General features: G+C 38.8%; 4 protein-coding genes across 7 annotated transcripts in view; 1 reads left to right on the forward strand and 3 right to left on the reverse strand.

The window, feature by feature from the left end:
* Positions 1-236: 236 nt before the first annotated feature.
* On the reverse strand, positions 237-13,807 carry LOC148333750 (myelin protein zero-like protein 2). Its single transcript, XM_088300928.1, has 5 exons — positions 13,440-13,807; positions 3,681-3,850; positions 2,613-2,823; positions 2,134-2,302; positions 237-1,070 (listed from the first exon to the last, which is right to left on the reverse strand). Exons 1-5 carry the CDS (start codon positions 13,483-13,485, stop codon positions 899-901), a joined length of 768 nt encoding a protein of 255 aa, XP_088157054.1. The 5' UTR covers positions 13,486-13,807; the 3' UTR covers positions 237-898.
* Positions 13,189-19,109, forward strand: cd3e (CD3 epsilon subunit of T-cell receptor complex). 3 transcript variants are annotated; one of them, XM_088300930.1, is made up of 6 exons: positions 13,794-13,947; positions 14,027-14,169; positions 15,389-15,574; positions 15,654-15,785; positions 16,134-16,171; positions 17,943-19,109. In XM_088300930.1, exons 3-6 carry the CDS (start codon positions 15,421-15,423, stop codon positions 18,006-18,008), a joined length of 390 nt encoding a protein of 129 aa, XP_088157056.1. In that variant the 5' UTR covers positions 13,794-13,947; positions 14,027-14,169; positions 15,389-15,420; the 3' UTR covers positions 18,009-19,109. The 3 variants fall into 3 exon arrangements, with proteins under 3 accessions (XP_088157057.1, XP_088157056.1, XP_088157055.1); XM_088300931.1 differs by lacking the exons at positions 13,794-13,947; positions 14,027-14,169 and adding an exon at positions 13,189-13,690; XM_088300929.1 differs by lacking the exons at positions 13,794-13,947; positions 14,027-14,169 and adding an exon at positions 14,881-15,102.
* A 2,363-nt stretch (positions 19,110-21,472) lies between these two features.
* Positions 21,473-23,397, reverse strand: LOC148333752 (T-cell surface glycoprotein CD3 gamma chain). Its single transcript, XM_088301021.1, has 7 exons — positions 23,200-23,397; positions 22,952-23,021; positions 22,836-22,856; positions 22,550-22,744; positions 22,238-22,381; positions 21,793-21,860; positions 21,473-21,707 (listed from the first exon to the last, which is right to left on the reverse strand). Exons 1-7 carry the CDS (start codon positions 23,200-23,202, stop codon positions 21,654-21,656), a joined length of 555 nt encoding a protein of 184 aa, XP_088157147.1. The 5' UTR covers positions 23,203-23,397; the 3' UTR covers positions 21,473-21,653.
* Positions 23,398-25,060: 1,663 nt separating this feature from the next.
* tmem25 (transmembrane protein 25) overlaps positions 25,061-27,613 on the reverse strand; it is a 7,954-nt gene continuing 5,401 nt past the window's right edge. For both annotated transcript variants that reach the window (XM_088301469.1, XM_088301468.1), the window contains 3 exons: positions 27,134-27,234; positions 25,681-25,767; positions 25,061-25,595 (listed from right to left, as the gene is read on the reverse strand). In XM_088301469.1, the coding sequence (XP_088157595.1) occupies positions 25,522-25,595; positions 25,681-25,767; positions 27,134-27,234 (262 nt within the window). In that variant the 3' untranslated portion in view covers positions 25,061-25,521. The remainder of the gene's footprint in view (positions 25,596-25,680; positions 25,768-27,133; positions 27,235-27,613) is intronic.

Consider the following 27,613-nt stretch of genomic DNA (forward strand, 5'->3'; position numbering starts at 1 on the left):
AAATAAACTGAAGCTTTCAGTTAAACAATTGAAGGCTCTGCATAGCATATGCACACAATCAGTTGTACTATATTAAAGATAATGATGCATAATAAATGCTGGGAAACAGATTACTCTCTTACATAATAGATGAATTTGATAAAAGGATGTCAAATCATGAGTGTATTTAAAAACTAGGGCATGATCTCATTCATTTATTCCTTCGTATGGCATTAAGTATACAAAGCACAATGGAGTAAATATTTAAAAGGCATTTTATTAGAAAATCATTATCCAAAATTCTATGTCAAACATATACTCTAGCAAAATAAAAAAGGGATGAAATACTTTAGGCATGAACTGAAAACCAAGAGACTTTGATGCATTTTGATCAGTATTACATCATCAATACAAAATAAAAAACATTTCTTTACAGTCATGGTAGTAGATGTGATGCATGGAGAGAAGGTTATTGGGACAGTTTGCATTCAAAGGTTTTTCAGATCAAAACTGTGCACCCCCTCACGAATAATTAAGGCAGGAGTGTGTATACAAACACCTTTTTTTTTTTTTAATTCAAGTAATTGAACGGAACAGTGCAAACCCAGCCAATGGGATATAAAAAACAGTCACATGCTTTGACTCAGCCTTTGTTTGGTCGTATAAATATTTCTAAAGAAGACCAAAAAAAAATATCTTTTGATCCCCTTTCAAGGACTCTCAAACCCTTTGTTCCTATTCTGAATTGTTCAAACAGGACAAGCGTCAGTTTTTCCTTCAATTCATGATGACAGTGCGCTTGGCTTCAAAAGCAGCAGTGCACCCTGCGTCTACTGTATACTTAGTAACCATCACTTGCCCTAAAAAGGGTTAAATCTCGCGGGAGCAAATGGGCATCCCTATGTCTGTTCCCACCTCTTTAGTCTGAATTGTCATCTTCGTCATCGTCGTCGTCATCGTCGTCATCTGAGCTCGGGCCGCCTGAATCGGAGCTGGGATCTTTAGTGCTGGCCTCTGAGATCATTCCGTCTGAACTGTCAATCTCTATGGACGACTGTGATAGGTACAGGTGGATGGCCCTCATTGGGTGGCTAGGACACGGGAAGACGTGTGCCGTTTGGGAGACGAGAGCAACATAACGCACACAAAGAGTGAAATACATGCATGCACGTTCATGAACGTTTCATGTACATGCATGTGAGAGAGACAGCAGACAAACAGGAAAGGACGACAAGCAGATGATACAAACAGCAGCAGGGACAAAGGGCAATAAGTCACACACGGTATCAAGAACGTGTCTATCATAATGAATCAAATTTACTTGTGACCATTTGAACCACCACCTGTATTTAGAGCCACTTTTTTCCTCAAGAGGCAAGATGCCTTCACCTTCACCGAGAGGAATTTCACAGGCAGATCTGAAAACCCAAGAATGCAAAGTGGAGCCCCCAAGCAAGCGACGACATTTTTCATAAAATGAGTCATTCCAAACATTTAGAAAAGCAAATGGGGAACATTAGAACGGTTAGCGCTGACTCCCACTGTCATTTTTAATGACTGCTTTTCCCCTTTGACAAGAGATTCCAAATTAAAGCACCTTAAATATTGCCGCGAGAGCCATAAAATGAAACCGTATTATATCCTGGTTCCTTTTGCTTGCTTTTACAAGACAGCATCAAACATCTTATGCTGCACTGCCATTTGAAATGTATTTGTCGGCAAGTAAACATTAGGAATGCACCATTGTTTGAATGCCACACCATCAAAACATATTGTCTAAACAGGAAATGGTTTTTTTTCCAAGTCCATTGAAGGGAACAGGAAAAGATGTGCTGGTTGAAAATAATAATAATAACACTGCCCAAGTAAAAGGCACATTGTGATGTTAAAAAAAACAAAAAAACTTAACATTTTACATACAGTAAGGGCCTGTTCTAATTGGCTCCTCCTTACTGGAAACTGCCCTTCAAATTGATCCAAAGATGGTGGTTGGAGAGGAAGGAAGAAGTTTAATGTCCAGCGGGAAAGAGTCAAAGGCACCAGGAAGCCCGATCCCCCACAGTCAGATGGAGAGCGAGAGAGGAAGTCTATGATTCTTCTGTTCCTCTCTCTATCACCCCTCTCCCTTTCCCGCCACGTTTCTGCTGGCCTTACCATAAGGTGGGGTCTTTTCTCTCTTTGCGAGGAGCTTCCACTTCCCCTTCCCGCCTCTGTCTCTTCCTCTTGCACCTCCTGCAAGACACGATGATGAGGAGGAGGAGAACCACGACGGCAATCCCTCCCCCGATGGCAAACGCCAGCAGCAGAAGCTCAGAGAAAGACGCTGAAGAAGAAACGGCAAAAGATGCCTTCTGTGAACAGGTTATTGATATAATAACATTCATTCAGTCATCTTTTTATCAACTATATCATGGGAGGTATTTTTCTCGTCTTGACACGCCCATGATTTTTTTTTTTTAACATTCAGTTGAGTTTGTAGAAATGATTAAAATCTGACTTTTTTCTACAGTTTTCATGATATCAATGCTATGACGAAATTCATAATGCATCATTCTTTGCTTTCCTCAGCCATCTTTTTCCATCTTTTGAGTGTGTAATTAAAAAATTGTTCACATGACCTCTAATCTTCTAACCTGTAGTGACAACACGTAGTCGAATCTCTCCAACTGAGCCGTGCACATCCGGCGGGTTCTTGACCTGGCATGTGTAAGTGCCGTTGTAGGTGAACTTCACTTGACGAATTATGATGGAGGCGTCCTGGCTCATGATGTCACCAGCCCAGATAATGCGATTCCTAAAAATGCCATCCTGAGGAGGATATGGCTTCTGCTGGTAGTGAAACACCTACGAAGGGAAAAGCAAGTCGATTGCAGCAGTATACACACACTAAAATAGATGCCTACCGAGGCAGAACTGTTGATTAAAGTCGAAAAAATACCATAATAATTATCATAATTGTATTCATCCATCTGAACTTCAGCATGGTGCTTCTTTCGTCAAAGACAATGACATAAGGAGAAAAAACTAAGTTCTATTCGAGAGCAGGCGGAATGATTTCAATAGGACTCAAACGCTCTTTGTCCTATTTGCATTATAATACAAATATTAATTTTTTCAGCAGATTTTTTTTTTTGTGACTCGCAGGAAAAAAAATAATTGCTCTCCCCATTAGATGCTATCAGGTAAAATAATGAACCCAATTATTTGGGACACTGAGATTTTAGTCATGTAACATATGTAAATAAGGTTAGGAAAGTCTTAATTACTTGGTGAAATCACTTCTGGGCGTTCTGCTATAGACAGTCCTTCCAGTGTCTGCGAATTTAATTATTTTGTGGATAAATGAATCATTTATCTATCTGCCACAGAGTTACCAAAGTTATCTATTCAAGTTTAATTGTATCTGCATTTGCATCAACAATTGTTGGGTTCTTTCTTTGTGTGTGTCACAGTTACGCAACATTTCATTAAAATCAGTTCAATAGCTTGTGTCACCATCAAAACAATATCTCACTTGGTCGCCTGCATGCTTGCTAGAAGCTCAAATGAGAATAAGGCTTCTATAGAAAATCAAATTGAACTGTTTTCCCGCAAGACACACACACAGGGTTGAACTTGGTGCTCTGATCAATGAGTGTATGTCAATAAACCATGGGGATAGATGCTCCCTCATATGTGTTGAGTCACAATTAGAAACTTACTGATTCTTCCCGGCCCGGTTTAAGGGGTCGGAAGCTCCAGGAGATGATGATGTCATTGGGATTGATGGTAGAGGAACTATGGAATGTACACTTGAGTCGAATGTCCGTGCCGTTGACTGCCTCCACATCCTCAGACGTGTATATACGGATCCCGCTGACCTGCAGCACACCTACAACGGAGGACATACAGATCAAAGTTAATACATACAGTAAACTGGTTTCCAGGATGCATAAATACACTGGAATGAACACAATATGAATCATTCTCTTCATGAACGTTCTGCCTTGTACGTGCTTGGAGTGTACCCAGTGACCCCCGCGGCTGTTGCAAGAAGAAACAATGACTTTCCTAGGCAACTGAAAAAAAAATATTTGCATAATTTATTTTCTATATTGCAGCCATGCACCCACCCTTTCTGGTGACTGGAGTGATGAATGCAAAGTGGGGGAGCGGAGGACTTTCATTCGCATGCAATATGCATTCTATGGAGTCCAAATCCGAGTTATTATCAGAGAAAAACACCATAATAATATCAAATCTATGTTTCTATTTTTCAAAGGCAGACAAAAGATTGCATGAGTGCAGAGTGAACATCCTCACTCTGCTCATGGCAGCTAGCGCACGTCATTGCAACATGCCACCAGGAGCCCCTAACAAAACCAGTTTACCAAAATAAAACCAAAATAACACAATAAAGCTGCTTGCTCATGTTATCCTACCGTCACTTTTATTATTGCTCCCAACCAAGCGCAAACAGCAGGAAATGTTTTCACAAGATTACAAAAACAAAGAAAAAAAAACTTTCCACAAATATATTGGTTCATGTTGTGTTGTGGTATTGTCCACAGCGGATACAGGAAGATTTTTTTTCCCATTTTTAGTGGAAAGCATTTACTGTCGATGACTGTCAACAACATGAGAGGACCATATTTAAACATTTAGCAAATAGAATTCAAACATTGTAGATCACATACTCTTTCACAATCAACACAACTGGAAGAGCCATTCAAGACAAATGTGAACAGGGAAAAAGATAAGATACCGGAGAAAAAAATCGTTTTTAAAAAGTCATTAAAAATAAAGAGGGAAAAAAAAGGTTATTCTGTATCATGCTCGGGCAGGAGTGTTTAGATAAATATTTAAATCAATGCAATGCTTGCTTCATTCGTTTTCAAATCCCATTTTGTCAGAGAAGTTGATTGTATGTTGAATGTATTTTCTGAATTGGCTAGGAAGCAGGAAGTCGTTATTTATCACTGTGCAAAATGAGCTTCTCCACTGGTGACAGGACTTACAACAAATTTGGAACGAGCATGACCTCCATCTACAGGACTGGAGTGAAATTGCTGATGGCAAATCCGCACTCGGAATTTATTGTGTTGTCAGCTTGGAGAGGCCCTAATGAACGCTATACAAAATGTGATTATGAATATTATGTATAGTCATTTATATGCTACATTAAACTGATCCCCAAGCAGTCCAAAAGCAAATGGCCTTCCAGAGTGATGCTTGTCAACCCAGTGTTACCATCAAGTTAATATTTTTTATGTATATGTTATTTCAATTACCAGTAATAATAAAAAATGATAGCTCTCAATCCAAAAGTCATACAACAGATTGCAGCCATTACAGTTGTGGATAGAATCTATCCACCTGTCTATTTTACATTGCGTACTTCAGGGAAACGGGTGTGCTATCAAAGCTGAATTTGGGAAGTCACCGGACAAGATGAGGCAAACAATTATTCTTAATCTTATTCACCTTTAGGGACAATTTTTATTTTTTCAATCAGCCTAGCAGTTGCATTTTTGGAATGTTGGAGGAATCCAAAGAAAACCTGTGCAAGTACCAAGGTTATTTTAGTTAACAAAAACTAACAAAATAACTCAAACTAAAACTGAAAAAAGATTTTCATGAAATCAAATAAAAACAAAAATGCTTTTTAAAAATGAAAACTACACATTCCATTTATAAAACTAACTATAAATATAGCGAAAATGCATTTTGTTTTCATTGTTGGCTATTAATCTAATACACAATCTTTTGGAGTTGATTTTAAATGATTTCATTCCAATATTACTGGACAGCCGTGAGCCGTTAAAAAGGAAAGTCAAACTGTCGTCTGGGAGTTGTAGTTCTCTTTATGTGTGTCATACAGAAGCGATGTCATCAAGCAGCAGCCAATAAGATCTAGCAGATGACGTTTGCTCCTAAGAGAAGCGTCTTTTGGGTCAAATAGCTCCCCTCCTCTCAGCCCAAAATGCAATGCTAGGTAAAAAGTGTTTTCCTTTTTGTTTCATATAGGAAAAAAATGCGTACAGTGTACAAAAAAATAGTCGACTCTACAACTGGGTTTTCAACAAGAATCCAATCCACAAATCCCAATTTACAAGTTGTAACAAGACATCTTAGCTTTATTTAATTAGGTTGCATACAACTAACTTTAGAAGCGGTATCATGCACTGCATGATATTATTGTAGGTATGTATATTTTTGTTGAATTTTTGCAATAGAATACTTAACATTGTGTTTTTCTAATATTGCCCATAAGTAAAACACCAGTTTCTTTAAAAACAAAAACTAAGTATTTGGAAAAAAAAAAACTAAAACTAATAATAACCAACAAAGCTGCACTGAAAACTAATTAAAACAAACAAAATTTAAATAACCAAATGAAATAAACACTAACTATAATTAAAATTACAAAACTATAATAACTCTAGCAAGTACAGGTAGAACATACAGAGATTCAAACCCCGAGCTTTTGTATGTGAGGCAGACGTGCTTGCTGTAAATACCATCCGCTAGTGGATACGATATATTTATAGTAGAAAAATATCTCGGAGCTAAAAGTGCTACCAAGTATGCTTTGTGACGGTATGCTCGCTAAAACATATTGCTCCAGATGTAAAAGAGTTCAAGGACCATTCTGAGTCATATTCGTCCTTCAAGGTAGCAGATAGCTGGGAAAATGTCAGCAAGCTCTTGGGAGCTTAGGCAGCACGTTCTCTTTCTTATCAGGCTGGGGAATGTTTCCTGTGGGCTGGAATGAGAGAGAAGGGCACCCAGACGGCCCCCGTACACTATTAGCTAGGCGTCTCTCTCATCACTGGGTTCGGACATCCTTATTTCACTGCATTGTGTTTTTAATTAGCCGGATGAAACTTGAGAGAAGACAAATGTTGACACATTTCCATCAACAAAAAATATGTCAGCGTGATCAAATGTGGCGATAGTTTCAGATGACAGTACTTGAATCGCTTTTGAATGGACACATTCAGTGATTGCTATGAGCACAAGAACTTACAAAAAACCTTGCAATGACTTACTGCAATGTAGTGGGGAGCCATGGCAACAAACAATTACATGCGATTTTTTTTTCATAAAAATTCCGAAATTTGGGCACTATTTACATTGAATAAATGTATTGCGTAGTCGACTTGGTACTTTCCAGGAAGAAGTAAAGCTGTCACCATTGAGATGAGCAATGGCAAATCCCTCCGCCAGTCAAATTATTCAAAAGCTCAATTGAGTCATCATACTTCCCGTAGCATCTTCACAGCTATAAACACATCATTACACATATCTCCTTTAACCAATCAGTACTTGAATTTAAACAAGCGTCGCTAATCTACGCTTTCAAGCAGAGCCGAGTGCATTACGAATTCAGGTTAATTTTCAATTAAGAGCAAATAGCAGAGTGTCTCCTACTACGTTTATTACCACAATTGCTTTGGTGGATTCTTCGAGTTAAAGGCGCATGTTTTCTTTTCTTTAACTATTGAATGTTAATTGCTGTGAACATATGAAGTTTTAACATTTGATTACACTGGAAGAGAAGGGCTAAAGAGTTGAATTTAGAACATGCGCTTAATTGATGAATGAGAAAGGGATGATGGCGTACGTATTGAAGTGGTATTTGTTTCGGGCTTTGTCGGGCCATTCTTCCACCCCACCATATCTCTCTGTCTGCTCTAAATCTTTCCCTTGTTTAATTTGAACATCCTGCTTGGCTAACGTCTACCACACCCATCTTCTAGAGGGAAAGAGCAGGAAAGAGAAACATTTAGGATAAAGCTATGTGCCTTACAGAGCTGCAGCATGGAGGGCCACTTTGTGTTAGTGTGAGGGGGTGGGGGGGGTGTTGTATTTACATTGGTCATTACACCAATGTTGCTATTTGTCCTTTGAATTATGGCCAAGATGATAACTATAAACTTGCTGGAAGCACTTTATTTTTCTTATCAGTATTGTATCACAAGCCCAAAGTGGAGGACACTGGTCAACTGGCCAGTCAGAACTGAAGAAAGAAAAAGCAAAGGATCTTTTATTCAGCGCAAAATAAGTCAAGGCCACTTTGGGGAGAGTCGGTTTGCTTGGCTTGGCAGGTATCCCGTGATTGTTGAAAAGCCTTACAAAGAAACTGAAAAGTAGGAGATAGTGTTTCACTTGCTGATATAATATAGCATATTTCTCTAATGTGGATGAATATATGGAAGCCTCAAAGTGCACAACCCTACCACGAATGCTGTTTTTTCAGTTTTATGCCGACGGGTAGTCTGCTGTGCACAAAGTATGTCCAGTGCTCATGGCGCAGGGCTGTACCCCAGCTAAAATTGGAATAATATACAGAAGCCGTTATATGAGGAAGAAATGTCCACCCTGCCATCTTGGACTCCAAATCTATTATCTAATCGCGTGTGAGGTAAATTCACCTGCAATCCCCACTATGTTTCCATAAGACCAAGAAGGATAACTTTTCTTATTGCTTGAGAGACAAGCAACATCTGAAATATGAAATACAGTTTTGTAAAGTCATATTATTAAATATCTTACAAACAGGTCGATTTGAGATATTGTGATTATACAGACACTGACTCTCCGAAATGAAAGAAAACACTCTCCCCTTTCGCCTGGAAAAAAAATATTTGATTTTGACCGTTCATTTATAACCAGCAGTAGAAAAAAGGTAAGTTTAATAAAATTCGGCTGATTTTCCCAGTGGACTCATAAACTGTGCTAATCGCATCTCTAAAATGGGGCATGCTGCCATCTACTGGTGGTTGCGCATTAGCAAAGTTTGAAATTTACAGTGGAACATCAGATGCTCCCCGACCGACCCTTCCCTGATGCAAAATGTTATTGAAATATTGAAGTCAACTTGGAAATGGCAGTGTGTGAGTTACTAAGTAAACTATAAAGATAAAAAAATGGAACTATAAACTGAGAGTAATTTCTACTAGTTTCTCTCATGTAGCAAAACAAGCTATAGAAAATACCTCTCAGCACAATGTAACGTCATTCTAAGCATTTCTAATAAAGGTTCTATAACTTGCCGTGTATTGGATCTTATTAGATTTTGTTGACTCTCTGTGGTTAGGGTCAAAGGGTCAAGTGACAAGAACGGCAAGGGAGACAGGACCTGTGTTGGATTTATGATTTCATCCTGTGTGGTCACCAACAGGTGTTAATGCATTTAACAGAAGAGCTGCAACACCTGATGTCTTAATTAGGCGATAGGACGTGACTCCAAGGCTGGGCACATCAAGTACTGAACGGTTTTATGCCAGGTTGATTTGTGTTTTTCCTCTCTTCCTCATGGCTCAGAAACAAAGGGAGCAGCAAATGGGAACCTGAGCCTCTGTTTCTTCAGTTGTGGAGGAAACACTTAGGACATGGATAAAACATGAATAGCTCAGTGTATTACAAAGAGACTCTAGTCTTGTTTGAGAAGGGTTTCGAAGACTCTTTTTTGATGGGGGGGGGCTTTTTCAAACAAGGCATGCCTTTCATGGTCAGGATTCAAAGCCTGAAAGAACAGTTTCAGGTAACAGTATATGAGCAAAGGAGGACAGAGACTAGTGAAATGTACTCTACGTGGACTTTATATGCATACATGAGTAACAACTGCTATATTTTGCCAAACTTCCAGAGTGTGTTAGCAAAACGTTATTGTTATGATGAAAGAGCAAATGTGAACTGCACTATGTTTAACAATGGAAAAGATGACACATTACAGTTTCTAGTGCTAGTGCAATGTCAGTAGGAACACTAAACATCCCAAAACAGAACAACGTGGACCACAACTGGCAGCAGTGAAGGCTAAAGAGAATACAATGTAGCTGAAACGCCTGGTCAAGTACAAAGAATGCATAGAAAGTAAAGTTAATGGAGGGAAAAAAAGAAAAAAAAAGTTGCGGATTGTGATTCATCAACTACGATTGAATGTTGCCGTGTATTGTCTGACTAGTACACACCTTACAGACAACTGGTCATTTGAAAATCACCTTCATGTGTTCAATAACTATTTTTTCCATCCAATATTTGATTAAAAAAAAACATTATTACCTTAAAACTGAACTTATAATCACATCCAATTAAAAAAATATATATAATGTACAAATAAATATTTCTAAAATAACCGAATCTGATACATCTACCGTTTTTATCAACGGAATTAAGTCCTTGGGGTGATCAAGTCCACTTTTCTCAGATGTCTGGCTGGAGCAGTGTTAAAGATGAGAACATTCAACTTTGAACAACAGATTAGCACGCAAAATAATAATTTATTTTCTAAATAGAACCGTAAATTAATTACCGTACACTACGCTGTCAGTCAAAAGAAGAGCCATATACGGTTTAAAAATGATTAATACACAAGTTGTATAACATATTCAGATTAGCAGGAATATTTGTTTGTTTTCACAATAGAAAATCAAGTACCCACTTGTTATAATGTCATATTCTTACTGTAATAAAATCATTCCTTCAGGATTAAGATGAAAAAAAAACTGCTCCAAAAAATAAGAATGTTGCCCCTCAAATTAAGTCAATGATTCGCAAAACTGCTCCGCAAAGGAAAAAAAATATTTCGAGCTTTGAAATTGGTTACATTTTTGGCAGAAAAGTGAAGTAGTGGTTACCTATTGTGCTTCACAGTTAAGAGGTTCTCGGTTTGAATATTGTATCTTCCTGTTAGCACGTTCTCTCCATGTTTGAATTTTTTTTTTCTAGGTGCTCTGGCCTCCTCCCACGTTCCAAAAACTTGTTTCTTATTATATAAGTCGCAGTGGGTTGACAATAGGCGATTAAATGGTGACCAATCCATCAGCCGTTGGGTATTTTGTTGATAAAAAGTGAAGTTTTCGCTTCCATTCCTATATTAAAAAAACAGGACATTATTTCAACAGTGACGTTGATGAAAATGCACAAACATAAATTAATTAATTTTATTAATGTGACTGGTTGGATTAATTAAGAAGAAAACGTTGATCACTGTTTTCCAAAGGACAGTAAAGGCAGATGTGTTGATTCAACACAAAAATAATAAGTCAGAAGTCGGAGAATATTTACAATTGAGAGGCTGAAAAGGATTTGGACAAAGGTCTCTAAATGACTAATCGATTACCAAATATTTCTCAATTAATTGAGCAATTGATTACTTATTGATTATTAATTGCGGCTCTCTGAACAAAAATGTGTTTTATCTATTCACTCTAAACTTGCGTCATTGGCGCAATGTCTCTTACCTCACCACTTGCCAGCCTCGCGCGCACCTACACTTTTCTTGCATTTTTATTGATACATTTTTATTTAAAATCATGAAGTTGATACTTTTAGCACATCTAAACCAGGCCCATTGCGCTCCTGAAAAGATTCTTATTCACCAGGTCTTTTTTTTATGACCTGCAACACTCAAACCAGCTTGCCAGGATGAATTTTTAAGATAACATTGCTGTCATGTTCTGCTGCTTTGCAAGATAAAATTCCTTAAAACTGTGTTTGCTGCACTGCAACTGCACACTGGTTCGGAAAACTGACTGTCACAGATTCACTACTTGAACCTTGACTCAACCAAAGAACCTATCCTGTTTAGCCATCAATATTCCGAATCCCTGTTTGAAGCGAACATAGCCTTGTTCGTCTAAAACACTTCACAAGGAGCACCTTGCTTCCAAAGATGTGTCCTGAGTCCTCTGTGCTGGCCATTACAATGATCTTACACTCGAGCAGTTGTCGACTCAAAGGCCAGACATCCTTCCAAGGTGGTCAACACAGCTCAGCATGTCAACAATCAAAGTGAAGCCTCGTTAGACTGATCCACTGTTGTGGTTAGATTAAAGACACCGTCAAACTGTTAACATCCTGGCAAAGAGTGTCAACAACGTAGTACAACTGCCAACAGAATGAAGCTGAAGCCTAAACAACCAATGGAAGCGCCGGAATGCCGCAGTCAACAACGGCCATCTGTTCTCTCTCTCTCTCTTTCTCTCTCGCTCAAGTGCGTGTATGTGTGTATTGTGCAATGTATGTGTGTTAAACAAGAAAGTCAGGACAGGTTGGCGCATGTCAACATTGTTGGCTTTAAAAAAGCCTCGTTATGTATGATCACGTTAGGGAAGGCAATAAAGTACCCTGCCTCCCAAAAATAATGTAAATAAAATTCTGTTTGAACAGAGAGGACACTCACTCTAGTATATATAAGTACTCGTAAATTTTGCCGTCTGCATGTAACATTTTCTTAAACTTGAATTTCTAACTAAATGTATTTTTAAGGCTACCGCCAGTAGTTACCAGAATTGTTATAATTATTGGTTAAACTGTTTATGTACAAACTTCAATCTTATAGAAGTGTCTATGAAGGTTAAAGGGACGGCAAGATCGGCTGATCCCCACAGAAGTATTGATAAACAAAAGGTATCACAATCCCTGTAAATGGTTTTCTTTTTCGCTCTACACCTGTAACAAAATCTGTTCAAACTGTACAAGCTGAATAAGCATCAAGGAATCATTCAGGAATTCAGCGTTCACGCAATATGATCAAGCTTTTCTGACAAATTATAGGTGTTATGTAGAGAGAGAGAGAGAGATATTTATGAGATAATACCTATTTTTTATACGTGGTTGCAATTTTATGCCCTGAGGTCAACCCTTCACAAAAACAAACGATGTGCTTGTTTGAGCACGACATTCAGTGTTTGCCAGGATGATGATAGCCGCAATATGCGATTGCAGTGACTCAATGCCGTAGCATTGTGATCGGTTAAAACACACCTTTTTCCGATCTACGTACTCTTATTTGTTCAGCACTTGCGTCCATGACGTCTTCCTTGATGCTCCATCAATAGTGACACATGATACTTTGGAAGCATACATGTTAAAGCTACTAGCTCTTTGACAGTTATTGGGAACAATCATTATAATCAATTTAACTGAGATTATAACCTTTATTCATTACAATTGACAGATTAATTGATGACATTGCATTGACACCTAAGTAGCTTTAACCGGAAGCATCTTATTATGTTTTCATTGTGTACAGGCATGGTGTTGTGATGTCAATGGGCATATCCGGGATATCCTGCGACTGTGTGCGTCAAACTGTGCCATTAAATATACATTCCAGTAAAAGGGAGGAAATGAGTGAGGCAAAACAAAATGTCGCACTGACAATTGTCTGATTGGCAATTACTGCCAAGGCATTCTATTTCCACCCTTGATTCCTCCCTTAAGGCCCCACTGCGCCAGGTTATGACGCATGACGAGCGCTCCAAGACGCAGGTTGAAATCCCTCCGGGGCTTCCACAGTCGCAGTATTGTCTCCGTCTTTGAAAGTACTTTTAAAGGTCCCAAGGCTATCACCCAGATTTAACAATTAATCACGTGCTGATTCTCATTCAAAGCAATGTGGAATTTGTATCCAAGTCCTGTATTAGTTTGATGTAAAATGAAGGAATGCGTACGTGAAATGCTCTCACCTGAGGCTGCGAGTCCACACAGGAAAAAAATCCCCTTTACGCACATTGGGAGATAGTCCAGTGATCAAGACGACGGGAGACTGACTAACCAGCAAGCCCACGTTGAGCGTGGAAGACTAAAATCAGCAAAGTTCTTCTTCTCCTTTTTCTTTGAGCGAGAGCGCGAGAGAAATCAACTCGGGAGTCCTCACCTCGATGTACTTCGTCTCACCACTAAGGACGCGTCCTGACTCGCCACTGATCTTTCTCAAGTCAGTCAAATCCTCCCACCCACCTCAGTGGCATGCCTCCAACTCTTCTTACTGCCTCCTTCCCTTCCCTTCCCTTGCTTTTCCTTTCCTTTCCTTTCCTTTCCTTTCCTTTCCTTGCCTTGCTATCGTACCGATTGCAAAAATGTTTGGTTCTCAACCAACCTGTTTTGCTGTTGGCTCCATGGATGTTGCGCAAGAAAGATGAACGTTCGCGTTTATTTGACAGAAAACGTGACGTAATGCCATCTGCTGTAAACGTAAATAATCCGCAATGTTCTTTTTGTACCACTGAATCTCAAAGTGTGACTGATATATTATTATTTTTTATCCCGCCAGCCATTCTGCCTTTTGGATTGATTTGGAGAACTACAAATTGCGTAAAAATGGATTACGTAGAATGGAAAACTAATTCTAAGTTTTACATCCATAAATGTACATTTCTGAATTCCACCCCATGGTTTAAATCATTTTTGATTGTGGTAGGTAAACATTTTAAGTCTCTTGCAATAATTACAATACTTTCAGAAATGTTTGAAGAGTAGCTCACTGATATCACTGTTTTGAAAAGTGATTTATTTATTTTATTTGTTTTCTTTATTATTACTACTGTTATTTTATTGATTTTAATATAGAATTCGTGTTTATTACATTGTTGTATGTGTATGTAAAATGTGTTAACTGGATTGCCCGATTGCTGTGTTGTATATATTTTATGGAAAAAAAAAAATAAATACGTAAATTAATTAATAAATTAATAAATAAACCGGACGAAAAAAAGAGCGTAAATATGACAATGAAAATAGCTGAGCAAGAGAACATATGGGTATGACGTTCCAACTAGGCTGAGTCTTCGATGTTTACTTTTAGATTGCACAATTAATACCTAAGTAATTTCCTGTTTACCCAGTATTTATGCTTAATTTTGAGTTGGAGATCCGTATTGTTTTCAAACAAATCAAAGTGAATTAAGGCTATAATTATTATAATATTATAATTATAATTAAGACGTGTATCCATTAACTCGTTTAAAAAACGTTTGAATGTTTGTTTTGTCTTTATCGTTCTGATGTTTCACTTTTATCATTGTGTACGGTATGTGCTCCGTTATACCATAAGAGGGCAGAACGGCACTTTAATTTATGGCTACCATAGTGCTTATGCAGTGTGCGTGCATACGCGCGTGTGCGCGTGTGTGCACGTCAGATTGAGAAAGTCAGACAGAGAGGAGCTCGGTCCCAAAGCTTGATGTAAATGTTGAAGTGAATGCATGGGGAGTTTTGACTACTGAAAAGTCTTATTACGGGAGGGGGGGACACACAGAATCCTGACATATAATCTTCAGAAGAATATGAACATCAGCGCTTGGCTATTTTGCCACCTTTTAATAATAAGTGCTGTGAAAGCGGCTACAGGTAAATGCTTGATTTTTTTTGTTCTTGAAGGCTGTATAATTGAAATCACTTTCAATTGGTGTTGTTGACCACAGATTGAAAATGGTCACAATTAGTATTTGAGTAGAACAAATGAGGGTTCAAATTAAGTCTGAGTTGTATTATGAAATTACACTTTGACTATTGACTTTTGTATGATATTAGTATTTTGTTACGAGAGCTAAGACATTAAAAAATTGTGTTTTAGTTGAACTGATGATTGAAAGGACGCGCTTAATGTCATCTGAATTTTCTTTTATCATACAAGGTGGAGTGTCATTCTGGAGGGAAAATTTCACAATGACATGTCCAGAGAAGGGGAGTTGGTTCAAAAGAGGGGAACTCCAGCACACTTCAAGCCAATCCTTGACAGTTGATGGCAAAAACAAAGGCCTTTACCATTGTGAATATGACAACAGCAAAACCAAATATTATTTCTATGTGGAAGGCAAGGGTACGTGCGCACAGTATGTGTGTTTATATGTTATCTTTCCAAATGTTGAGGTCTCACATGGTGTGCTCCCTCCTTTCAGTCTGCGCTGATTGTTTCGAGCTGGACGGCACACTATTCGGGATGCTCATTGCTGCAGATATGAGCATAACAATTGCATTGATGATACTCATATACAAGTGCACCAAGAAGAAAAGTTCAATGGGTACAAAAGGTAAGGAACAGTGTGACGGAGTGATTGTGTTCTGTGGGTGGTAAAAGTAAAAAATGCCCACTCATGTCATAAATAAATGTACAGTAACAGCTTTTACCTGAAGTTGAAGGTACTGGAAATATTGGAACAGTGCAATGAATTCTGTCAGTATGTTTTTTACATGCCACTTACGTTAAAAGTGACCTTTAAACATACACATACATTTTATTATTTTATTTTATAATGTATCAAGAATACTCAAATATTTTTTTTTCATACTGCACAGTTTTACCTTTTGTTTTCTTTTTTTACATTTGGATTGCGTTCATGTTCATTATGTATAACATTATTTCTATCATAATGTTTTAGTACCTGCAGGCCCGGAGCCTCCTTCTCCTGAATATGATGTAAGTACAAGATTAGTAGAAACGTATTTTCCACCCCAACATGTTCTTACAAGAGTTCAGTTGGGAACAACATCATATTTTAACTGTCGACTACAGTGGACTCACTAAGGCTGAACAAAATCTGTTCAGAGAAACTCTAGTTAACCTCTGATTGTGGGAAAAAAATATTGAGACATTAATGAGAGGCATGTTTCCGTGTGTGTGTGCACGTGTGTTGTTGAAATACACATTGATATATATATATATATATATATATATATATATATATATATATATATATATGTGTGTGTGTGTGTGTATACTCACACTCTGCTGTAAATTTATGACATGCATGCAGGCGTGCAAGGAGTGATATCAGAATGAAGGGGTGCCTGAACAGTAGTGCACTTCTTGAGCGGGGCTTGGGGTGGTCTCAAGGAACTGTCAAAAGCATTCAAAAAGCAGATTTGCAGAACTGGTTGGTTAATTATCCATCCATCCATCCATCCATTATCCGCCGCTTATCCGGGGTCGGGTCGCGGGGGCAGCAGCTTCAGCAGGGAAGCCCAGACTTCCCGCTCCCCAGCCACATCTTCCAGCTCTGCCGGAGGGATGCCCAGGCGTTCCCAGGCCAGCCGGGAGACGTAGTCTCTCCAGCGTGTCCTGGGTCGTCCTCTGGGCCTCCTGCCGGTGGGACATGCCCGGAACACCTCCCCTGGGAGGCGTCCAGGAGGCATCCTAAACAGATGCCCGAGCCACCTCATCTGGCTCCTCTCTACGTGGAGGAGCAGCGGCTCGACACTGAGTCCCTCCCGGATGGCCGAGCTTCTCACCCTATCTCTAAGGGAGAGCCCAGACACCCTGCGGAGGAAACTCATGTCGGCCGCTTGTATCCGAGATCTTGTTCTTTCGGTCACGACCCACAACTCGTGACCATAGGTGAGGGTAGGAACGTAGATCGACCGGTAAATCGAGAGCTTCGCCTTTTGGCTCAGTTCCCTCTTCACCACGACAGACCGATACAGCGTCCGCATCACAGTGGAGGCTGCACCGATCCGCCTGTCGATCTCTCGCTCCATCCTCCCCTCACTCGTAAACAAGACCCCAAGATACTTAAACTCCTCCACTTGGGGCAGGATCTCCTCCCCGACCTGGAGAGGGCACTCCACCCTTTTCCGACTGAGAACCATGGTCTCAGATTTGGAGGTGCTGATCTTCATCCCAACCGCTTCACACTCGGCTGCGAACCGCTCCAGTGAGAGTTGGAGATCACGGCCTGAGGAAGCCAACAGTACCACATCATCTGCGAAAAGCAGAGATGAAATACTGAGGTCACCAAACCGGATCCCCTCATCGCCCCGACTGCGCCTAGAAATTCTGTCCATAAAAATTATGAACAGAATCGGTGACAAAGGGCAGCCTTGGCGGAGTCCAACCCTCACTGGAAACTAATCCGACTTACTGCCGGCAATGCGGACCAAACTCTGACATGGTTAATTATATTTTGTGGAAAACCGATATTATAAGACTCCTCTTGTTTTCCTTCTCCTATTTCTCTTTAGTCAAGAAGACCCTCCGGATTAAAATCTCTAATGTTAATACACAAAATATTTGGGGGAAATGATGAATAAATAAAAACAGGGAGGAAATGCCTTATTCGATTTCTCTTTATCAGAAATCAAATCCAACAGCTACTGTCTGTAGTGACTTTGAGACCTACCTGTGATGTATTCTGTCAGTCGAGATGCCAAATTGTGAGCCTCTAACATCCTCATTATTGCTTTGTTGACAGCACCTGAACACGCGCACCCGCTCCCAGGATCCATACTCTTCCATCAACACCAGCAAATCAAGATGAGCCACGTGTGGCAGGTTACAAATTGAAACAACAAATCAATTAGTATGAATGAAGAGAGGTTTTGCTCTGATCAGTGCTTGTGTTTTGGCAACTCATAGAGTTATATTTACATTGGCACACTCATTCCGTCATAAGCAATATTAAGATAATTCACCACACAAAGTAGGATAATGGCTCCACTAATTCCCATGGGAAAAAAGTTCAACTTTTTGTGTAAATTGGAGTCATTCACAGCAACATAAGTCCCCATTTGTATTGTGGATGTTTATGCCAAACACAATACACCTGACATACATGGTTGCGATGCATTGGACATAAAGGGCTGCAAATGCTATATATAATGAGACTTTGAAGGTCAGAAATCATCTGCTGGACCTCTGATATGTTCCGAGTTAGTAAAAAATGAATGTGCATCAGAAATTTGGTATTGGAAAATGAAATACATCCATTACGATTTTACCAGGATAACGTAAAAAAAAAATTATTAACCATGCAAGCGGTCATTTTGGACAAATGAAGCTTCATGAAGCATCTGTGATCATTTTTGACTCCTCGAGAAGGCACTTTTGGTTTCAAAATGCAGCAAGGATTTTATTAATTTCCATTGCACGGGCCTTTATTTTTAGCCCAAGATATGCAGGAGTAAAAAAAATATATTACAAGTGCTCCATGAAGCTTAATTTTCCCATCACTAGCGAGCAGAGCTCAAAGACATATTTTTATCGTAGAAATGAACTAAATGCTGACCATTACCTACTTGGCTTATAGGGAAGTGCAGAAGAAGGCAGGAAGATAAATGAAGGTAAACTAACCTAATTTCTTCCCTGTTACACGAGCGGAAAATAAGTTAACCTCTATATTAAAACAAATAAACAAATAATTGTGTACCCTCACTTTGATGAATGTGAGTGTGTTTTTACATTATTTACCATTATACAACTTTTTTATTTTTTTAGTGTCATAGTTGCCCATTTTTGGGTTGAACAGAAAATGGTACCCAGTAATGTTGAATATTTTCAACTAAATTCTCAAACTAAATGTATACTTCCATTCCAAATAAAATGCTTTTATATGACAGTTCAATAAATGCAGTTAATGTTCTCTTTTCTTTTCATTTTTGTGGTTGGAAACATGATTTTGATACTCTGGCAGATATGAGTGGAGGTTCACGACGTGATGTTGCCTTGAAGCCGCAGCTCATATCCGTTCGGCTCCCACATGCACAGACGTGGTGCCGTCACCTGCTTGAGTGAGGTTAACAAAAAGAGACAATTGAAGCAACATTTGGCTGTTAGCTCCTTTACTGTGAAAAAAAAGAAGTTTGGCAACTAACTTTGTCACCACAGCATTTTTCCAGCAGCTCCTAAAACATGACATTCCTTCAAGGTCACATTTTTTGTAGGCCTACTAATGGACTGCTACAAGACTTGAAACTCCTAGACTGCCTGACAAGGCTTGGCTTTCTTTTCAAAACTAGTTTCTTTCTCTCCTCTGTCTTCTTTTGCCTCTCCCTCATTGTGCATGTTGCTTTTCTTTTGTCATCCCTTCTCAATCAGTAAATGCATGTCCAACCTGTTTTCTGTGTGTCTGTTGTCAAGGTGACTGAGATGCCAATGACAAAACAAGAGCTGTGTTAAATGCAGAAAATATTCTGTTTTCGCAAGGATCTCGATGGACCTTATGAGAAAACTCTCGACTGATTGGTGTACACTCCAACCACTTGACAAAATCTAATTGAGGAAATTCATCCATCCATCCATCCATCTCCTGTACCGCTTCTCCTCACTCGGGTCGCGGGGGGTGCTGGAGCCTATCCCAGCTATCTTCGGGTAGTAGGCGGGGGACACCCTGAACTGGTTGCCAGCCAATTGCAGGGCACACAGAGACGAACAACCATCCGCGCTCACACTCATACCTAGGGGCAATTTAGAGTGTTCAATCGGCCTGCCATGCATGTTTTTGGAATGTGGGAGGAAACCGGAGTACACGGAGGAAACCCACACAAGCACGGGGAGAACATGCAAACTCCACACAGGATGGCCAGAGCCGGGATCGAACTCACGCCCGATGCTGTCTCTCACTGTGAGGCCATCGTGCTAACCAGTCGGCCACCGTGCCACCTGAGTAAACTCAACACGTTTTTTTTTTTCAGTGCAGAAGTAAAAATTCTCCATTGAGATTATTATTATTTTTTAAATAATGCATATTTTTTAATCATCATTTCCACAGTAATTGGTATAATTTTGCCCCAAAAAGTAATAGATTACCGTCTATATTAAATTTGTGGCAAAACAACATTGAAATGTTGCATGCACAAATGGGCTCCATATTTGTAGACAGCACAGCAGCGCTTGAGCGTAAAAACTGACATATTTTCGTGCTGACACAAACCTTGGTACACTTGCTTGAAAAATTCAGCTCATCTCTCTTTGCTGTGCAGGGCATTTTGGCATACCGAGGTCGTTTCCTTTGACATGCCCGGTGCACCTGACATTTTGGTGGCTGAAAGCAGACTAAACTTTATGCCTGCTTGATCCATATCTAACTATTTGGCATAAACGCTGTCATGCATTTTAGTGAATTTGATCAAGGTGGAGGCAAACAGATTCTGGCAAACAGATTTTATTCATACCATAAATATGGCAAGGAGGCTTTACACAATCAGGATTTTAAGGCTAATCAACAACCATTGACTTTGAAAATAACGATAATCGATTAGAAGATGGAGTAATATATTTATTTCAACAACTTCAATATTTACTCTACAGTCGAACCAGCCCTTTGCAGGGGACATGGAAGGGCCTGGCCGGCCCTCAAATTGTGAAAATCTTCGAGAAAAAAAACACCCGGCAAATAAGTAAGCAACAGCATTCGACTCGCACTTTTGCCACAGTGATCATCAGGTTCAAGCCTTTTGGACAAAAAGTAGTTTTTATCGTTAAACTGCTGAATACCATTAGAAAACAAGCCTAAAATGCAGAGCAGGTCTGCAGTGTTCACGCCCACATTAGCGAAAAAACTCCCTTTGTTATATGCGCTATGCACACACACACACACGTACACCCCCACACACAAACACTTGCAGAGGTCTGCAAAAATACCAAAACTTAGTCTGCGTAAATCTGCATCCATGCGGTGATTTACCCTCGCCAGACTTGCACTGGGCATGATAATGAATATTATAAAAACTTTGTTGCAGTATATTATAGTTTTTAATATAGCATGGCTGGCGTTACCATATAGAGTGTGTCAGTGTGTATATCTATATCTAGATAGACAGATATGCTTGATGTTCTCAAAAGTATATGATGCTCATATTCCTGGAAAATCATGCCTTTAGTTACGTAGCACTTCATTTGCATCATTGTTGTGATCTATCCATATTCTATCGCGCAAGTTCACATTTGAGTCGTAAATGAGCTGGGGATTGTCGCAGAGGATTTCACATTGACAAACACGCTTGATACATTGCAACACAATGTCTTGTGTCTGTTGTGTTTATTAACATCACTACACAGAAAAAGCAAAGATAGATGTGAAACTCTTTGATACTGGGGGTACACACCGTTATAAAAAGCTGCGCTCAGGAACTGATTCTTTATTTCATGGACACACTATATTTTATTCGGGTAGGCTAGCAGGCTGTCACTTGTCAGAGAGGGTGTTATATAGTTCTCTATGACCACCTATGTGTCTCAGCTGAGGGAAAAACAGACATGCACATCAATTATTATTCATTTTCCAACGAGAGAACGGCATCATAGAGTTTGAAGATTTAGTTTACCTCCTGATAATCTGCATTTTGGACTCTCTTCTGCGGCTCATCCGGAACAAGATGTTTTCTGTCAGCACCTGAACAGAAACATACATTTAACACAGCAGTAAGATCCAGAAATATCAGAATTGTTCATTGCAACAACGTTTAACCTTTCTAAGTTAGAATGAAAGAAGTTTTTGTTGTATTTACTCAATTCTGTTGTGTCAAGTGGTTGCATGAAATAAAATCATCTGGAGCCATATACACTTATAAATAGACAATACATTTATTTAAAAAAATCTTTCTGGGGCCGAATGAGTTCATTTCATCCAACCACTTGACAACATAAAATTGAACGCACCATATCTTTCCGTGTTGTTAAATAACACAGTTCGTGTCCTAAAAGCTGAACTTTTTCATCCTGTCCAAAACCAATATTTCGAACAAGGACAGATATTGTAGATGGATTTACTTCTGTGTTGAGAGGTGATAACAGAGGCATGAGACTGTGATGCGACAAGATAGACAGCCACTCCGAGCACAATGGTAGCCAACAAATCTCCAGCAGCTAGACTTGATATGGACACCAGGTCGAGCTCCACGCAGTTATCGCAAGCTGGACAAAAAAAAAAAAAACTCAAGTGTGTCACTGCTTTGACATTAAAACATATTGGACTTCATTCATCAAATGTGTACAAGCCTTTGTCCAAGTCATGAAATCTACATTGCAAAATGTATAAAACAATTCTAATACTGTAGTAAAGTAATTGGTACAAGAACTTACATCTGAACTTCACAAATATTTTCTGTCCAGTCCATTGTCCCGCTTGATCCGCACAGATGTATTCTCCAGAGTTTTCATCTTTGTATTTTAAAGGAATTGTTACATTCTCACCATCCTTTGTCACATATTTGTTTTCACCACACAAAATAGTCACTTCTGCACGTCCAGGTTTTACTCTAATGTCTGTGTTTGATCCTGTGAGGAACATAAAACATTAATGAACTCATATAAAGTATTACCGTACGGTGTCTTTTCATTAAGTCGCAGTTAAACAGAATCAAATTACCTTCACCACACCAGACAAACTCTGTGGGAGAATTTGAAGAGAAAATGTCATGTTCCCTGTTAAAATAGAATGAAATGTCTCCGAACGCGTCTGATGACAGAATAAGAAAATCTCACCAGTCAGTGTCCAAACGAGAAGAAAAGAAGATAAAACAGTGCAGCTTTTCATTGTACCATCTGGGTTTTGCTGGTAAAAGAGCGATATGTCGTCACATTTTTTTACTTTCAACTTCTACTGCAAATACTTAAAATACAAAATATGAAACATCAAAACGTCATAATGTCTGGTTGAAATCAGAAGGTAATCTTAACAGAAAGCTATTTAAGGCAAACAAAATACAATCGCAAAATTGCAAAATACCGACCATGACATTAAGATCGCTCGTGCTTCTGGGGTTGTGACTTTTTCTTGTCTCTGTCTTGAACTGTGTGAGTGAGAGTAGGAAGTGAGTGGGACTGGATGAATATGACTTAAAAAAAAAGAAAGGAAAGGAAAGTCCAAATAGCTGGTCATGAGATGAATGTGCTCTGGACAACTAATCGCCATGTATTGTAGTACGTCTCTGAAAACAGGCAGTAACTTTCAGTACAGTTCTGCTTTTGCTTCTATTGTTTATACACTTGGCGGTTGAGTGGTGATGGAGGAAGTTCTCAAGATCACACATGACAAGATCGAATATGGTTAACATAATAGAGTGTAGAGAAATAAAATCCCTTTATGTGTCCGAATTGTTTTGAAGAAATCTGCTGAGTATGCAACCATTATATCAATGCATAAGGAGACTGAAATAGATAAGGGAAATCAGAGATGTCCAGAATGCCCCGTGTGCCTGATCCCTAAAATGTCTCCGCATGTCCCAGGTGTTCAGTGATTGTTTTTTTTTTTTTCTTTTCAGTACGAGCACTAAAGCGAAAGACTTTTGAGAGAAGAGGATTTTTTTCAAAAGTTATCAAAATGGGTATTGTATTATTAAATGAATTGATGTATATGGTGTATTACATGGCAACTTTAGTATGTAAGTATATTTGAGTCTTTATGTTTTAATTTTTACTTTTTATGTAAAAAGTAGTCCTGTCAAGGGATTAGATTTTTTAACTAATTAATCACCAAAAATTGCAATTAATAAAAAAAATTCCACTACTATTTTTTGTAAAGCTTATAACAGGTATTAACTTGAATAATATATTGTAATTAATCTAAAATCACCAAATATGATGTGTATTTTGATTCAAAGACTGTTCTAGTAGCTTTCTTTGATCATTGAATACGATCTAAATGGAGTCATCCTTACGGGCATTTTTCTTAGAAATATTTCTCAAAACTGCCCACAATCGCCACACTCCAGCAGTGTTGGTTTGTAAGGCCCAGTGGTAACTTAAGCAGAGTGTTTTGTTCAGAGATGATGTGCTAAGGTTGTACAGCTATTATGGTACAGTGTTTCAATTTGGCTTTGCAAGATATGCAAATATTTTTTGGGAGGAAATAAAATGGGGTTAACTAAGTTAAAATATTTAATCGCATACATTTAAAAAAAAAAAAACTAATCTTGAGTTAAAGCTTTAATTTTGACAACCCTAGTAAAAAGTGAAACCAGTAGTTTATTTGTACCACACTTTTTTTACACAAGTACTAAATGGTGCCTACTACAGTAGTGTGAGCGAAAGGTAAGAAATAACAACAACAAGAATCACGTTTGTATGTACATCTTCATCTGCACTGATGATTTTTTTGCAGTAAGCGAAAAGACCACTTCTATCTGGTAAAGCAAAAACAAAATACGTATGTATTTTCATTGTTCTTATAAGTTTTGTTTCCCTGTTGTTCATGTGGCAAACTGTATATTCACTCCCAAATGCATCGAAGTTGCCACAGGAAGCAAATACGGTCACCCACAGCACAGCATAACTTCCTGTCTGAACTGCTGCATCAAAACCCTGTGAGCCACAGACAGCACCTGGCGGTGTCTCACTCCCTGCAACACACATTCATTCGTGCATGTTCACAATTGTCGAACATGCAATATGATTCTGTAGTTGCTATTCTTGCTTTAAAAATGCACAGAATTGTATACACACAGCATAATCATGAAGTTTTACTGAACAGAAAGGCACCAACACTCCCCTTGCTTATTTGAGCACAGATCACCACCCTTCAGTCACATGTACCAGAAACACGTATTTTTAGCACCCCCTCGTGGATGTCAGTAGAGCCACAGTCGAGGCGAATGCTGTATACTCATGTTGACTTTATTCAGTACGATCTTTATATGCAGCAGCATACACATATGCATTTGTAAACTGTTATACAGTGCATGACACTTTCGATATAATTTATATATAAATACATATTTTGCATCAAATTAATTTTGCAAAATCTCTCATACAGTATATCATCTTGGACATTCTGGAATGTGCATAGCAGAATAAAGGCATTCCATTTAATAACAGCAGGACATAACGAGTGAATGGTTACAGATGGCATGGCAACACATCAGTTTTGGAGGTCACGCACATTTTGTCAATACAATTGTTGATTGATTGTATCAGCGATGCCTTGTATGATCCCACGGATGATTTTGAGCCAACTTGATGATTGTTTAAGGGACAAATGGGTGACTTGTTGCTGAGTCTTTGTCCAGCTAGTCATGCATGCAGCTGTATAACTCGTCAGGTGCCTTTAAGGTTAGTCAAAGCCAGATCTCCTCACTGCTTGTGCTGTTCACCTTGTAGATGTAGCCCACCATTGGATATCTGGCAAAGCCTGGGAAAGGCGAGGGGACAAGACAGAGCAGTTAATGAATGACTACACAACTGCACACATGCAAAAAATGGAGAAGCCACCTGACCTCTGGCAGCGTAGGCTAAAGACAGATCTTCATCCTCCTCATCTTTCTTCTTCTCTCGCCCACCGATTTGTTGGGTGTTCTCTCGTGCTTTGGTCCAGCCACGTGCAAACATCGGAGCAATGGATTAAATATTAAGAGAGTGTAAGTGAAATGCAGAGTTGGATGGAAAATCTTTATTGGGAATATTTCGTTCTACTCCATGGTGATACTGTAGGTTTTATGTTATTGATACTATTCTGTTACACTTCCATAGGAAATGAGTACTATCTTGTCACATCCCCAAAAAATGGATATAAAAAGTTTACACACCCTTGTTCAAATAGATCCTTTTCAACCATTAATGTGCCCAATATAACTCGTTTTCTAAAAACAACTGAGAGGGTAAATACAAATTAACAACTTAATGTGGTTGCACACGTGCGCACGCTCTTTTAGAATTGGGATTCAGCTGGGATTAAGAATTAACGAATCACATTCAAACTCATGTTAAAAGAGAGTCAGCATGCACCCGCCACAATTTAAAGTAGCCATGATGAAGAAGAAGTTTCAGATTTTCTAGTAGGCTAGACTTGACATATTTGGACAATAAAGTATTGCAAAAACAAGTCGGAAAATGTGTAATGGTCTAACTAAAACAAGGCTGAACATTTTGGCTATAATTCTTAAACATTTTTAGATGTAATAACTGCTCACTATCTAATGTAAAGCATGGCAGTAGTAGCATCTTGCTTTTGGGTTTTCTTCAGCTGGAACTCGGGACTTAAATAATAAGGTGGAAGGAACTATGAACAGTCCAAAATACCGGTCAGTCTTTTTGGCTTTAGGTCACTGCGAGAGAGCAAAAATCAAAAAAATCATAAAAAGCTAACTAGATGGTAAACGGTGCTAGGTGTGTGTTGATTCTCATTTATGAATTTAAATTGGTGCGAGACAAAAGCCACATCACTCTTATAAGAGAGTGTGCATACGCAGTCACATCATTTTTTTTTTTTATATTTTACTTCCATCGAGAAAATATTTCATTTTCAATTCAGTGGGAGAGGTCATAGGTCATGGAGGAAAAGGTTTCATTTTACTTGGTCTAATTTATTTATGTTTTTAATATGACAAATCCCATGCATTTAACAGGGGTGGATAAACTTTATATCCACTGTATCAATCAAATTTGATTTGTGCTCATGGGTGAGTTGGAGTACACCCTGGACCGGCCGCCCATCAGTCACTGGGCCACAAACTTGCCAACTAGCCATCCACACGTTTTTGGAATGTGGAAATAAACTGGTGTACTGTGTCCACAGAAAACATACAAAAGGTGTTTGCAAAATTGTGGTACTGTTTTGATCTTTCTGATAATATTAATGATGGATTAAAGAGAATAATGAACCTCATTTAAGTTTTTCTATTTTTGGTACAAAATCATAGTTTAGCGGCTGACTCCCAGTTCAAGTCTCACCCTTTTTCAAAGTGCTGAGGTCATTGAGCTGCATATTGGAAGGAAGCGACATGTTCTCTCTGGGGATGTAAGTTCTCTCTGCTTTCAGGTTGGTTGAGTCACTGATAACACAAAATACACCAAATTGAAATGTGAACACCAGGGAGCCTATTTTGGTAAACAGGTATCAATACAAATAAAATTGTATTGTATTGTATCCATATGTTCGGTGTAAAAATGGGTGTAACTTCATTTTCTTGCCAGTGCAAGTTAAGTCTACTGTGCTGGGGGTAGTGTTGTGCCTCTCTGGGTGTTCCGGCACATGCAGTAGACTCATCCAACAATTTGGGAGCATCGTTAATTTCGTTCTGAGGCTATGGTATTACAATGTGAAATTAAGTTTGTCACTAAATGGCGTTTTGGTTTATTCGCCAAAATAAAAATAAAAAAACACATGCTCACAATAGCTGTCTGGAAACAAATGTTCCAGATTGTCTGAGT

The sequence above is a fragment of the Idiotropiscis lumnitzeri genome, chromosome 7 (assembly GCF_059441095.1).
Source record: "Idiotropiscis lumnitzeri isolate Australia: NSW breed Sydney's pygmy pipehorse chromosome 7, RoL_Ilum_1.0, whole genome shotgun sequence".
NCBI classification, from domain to species: Eukaryota; Metazoa; Chordata; class Actinopteri; order Syngnathiformes; family Syngnathidae; genus Idiotropiscis; species Idiotropiscis lumnitzeri.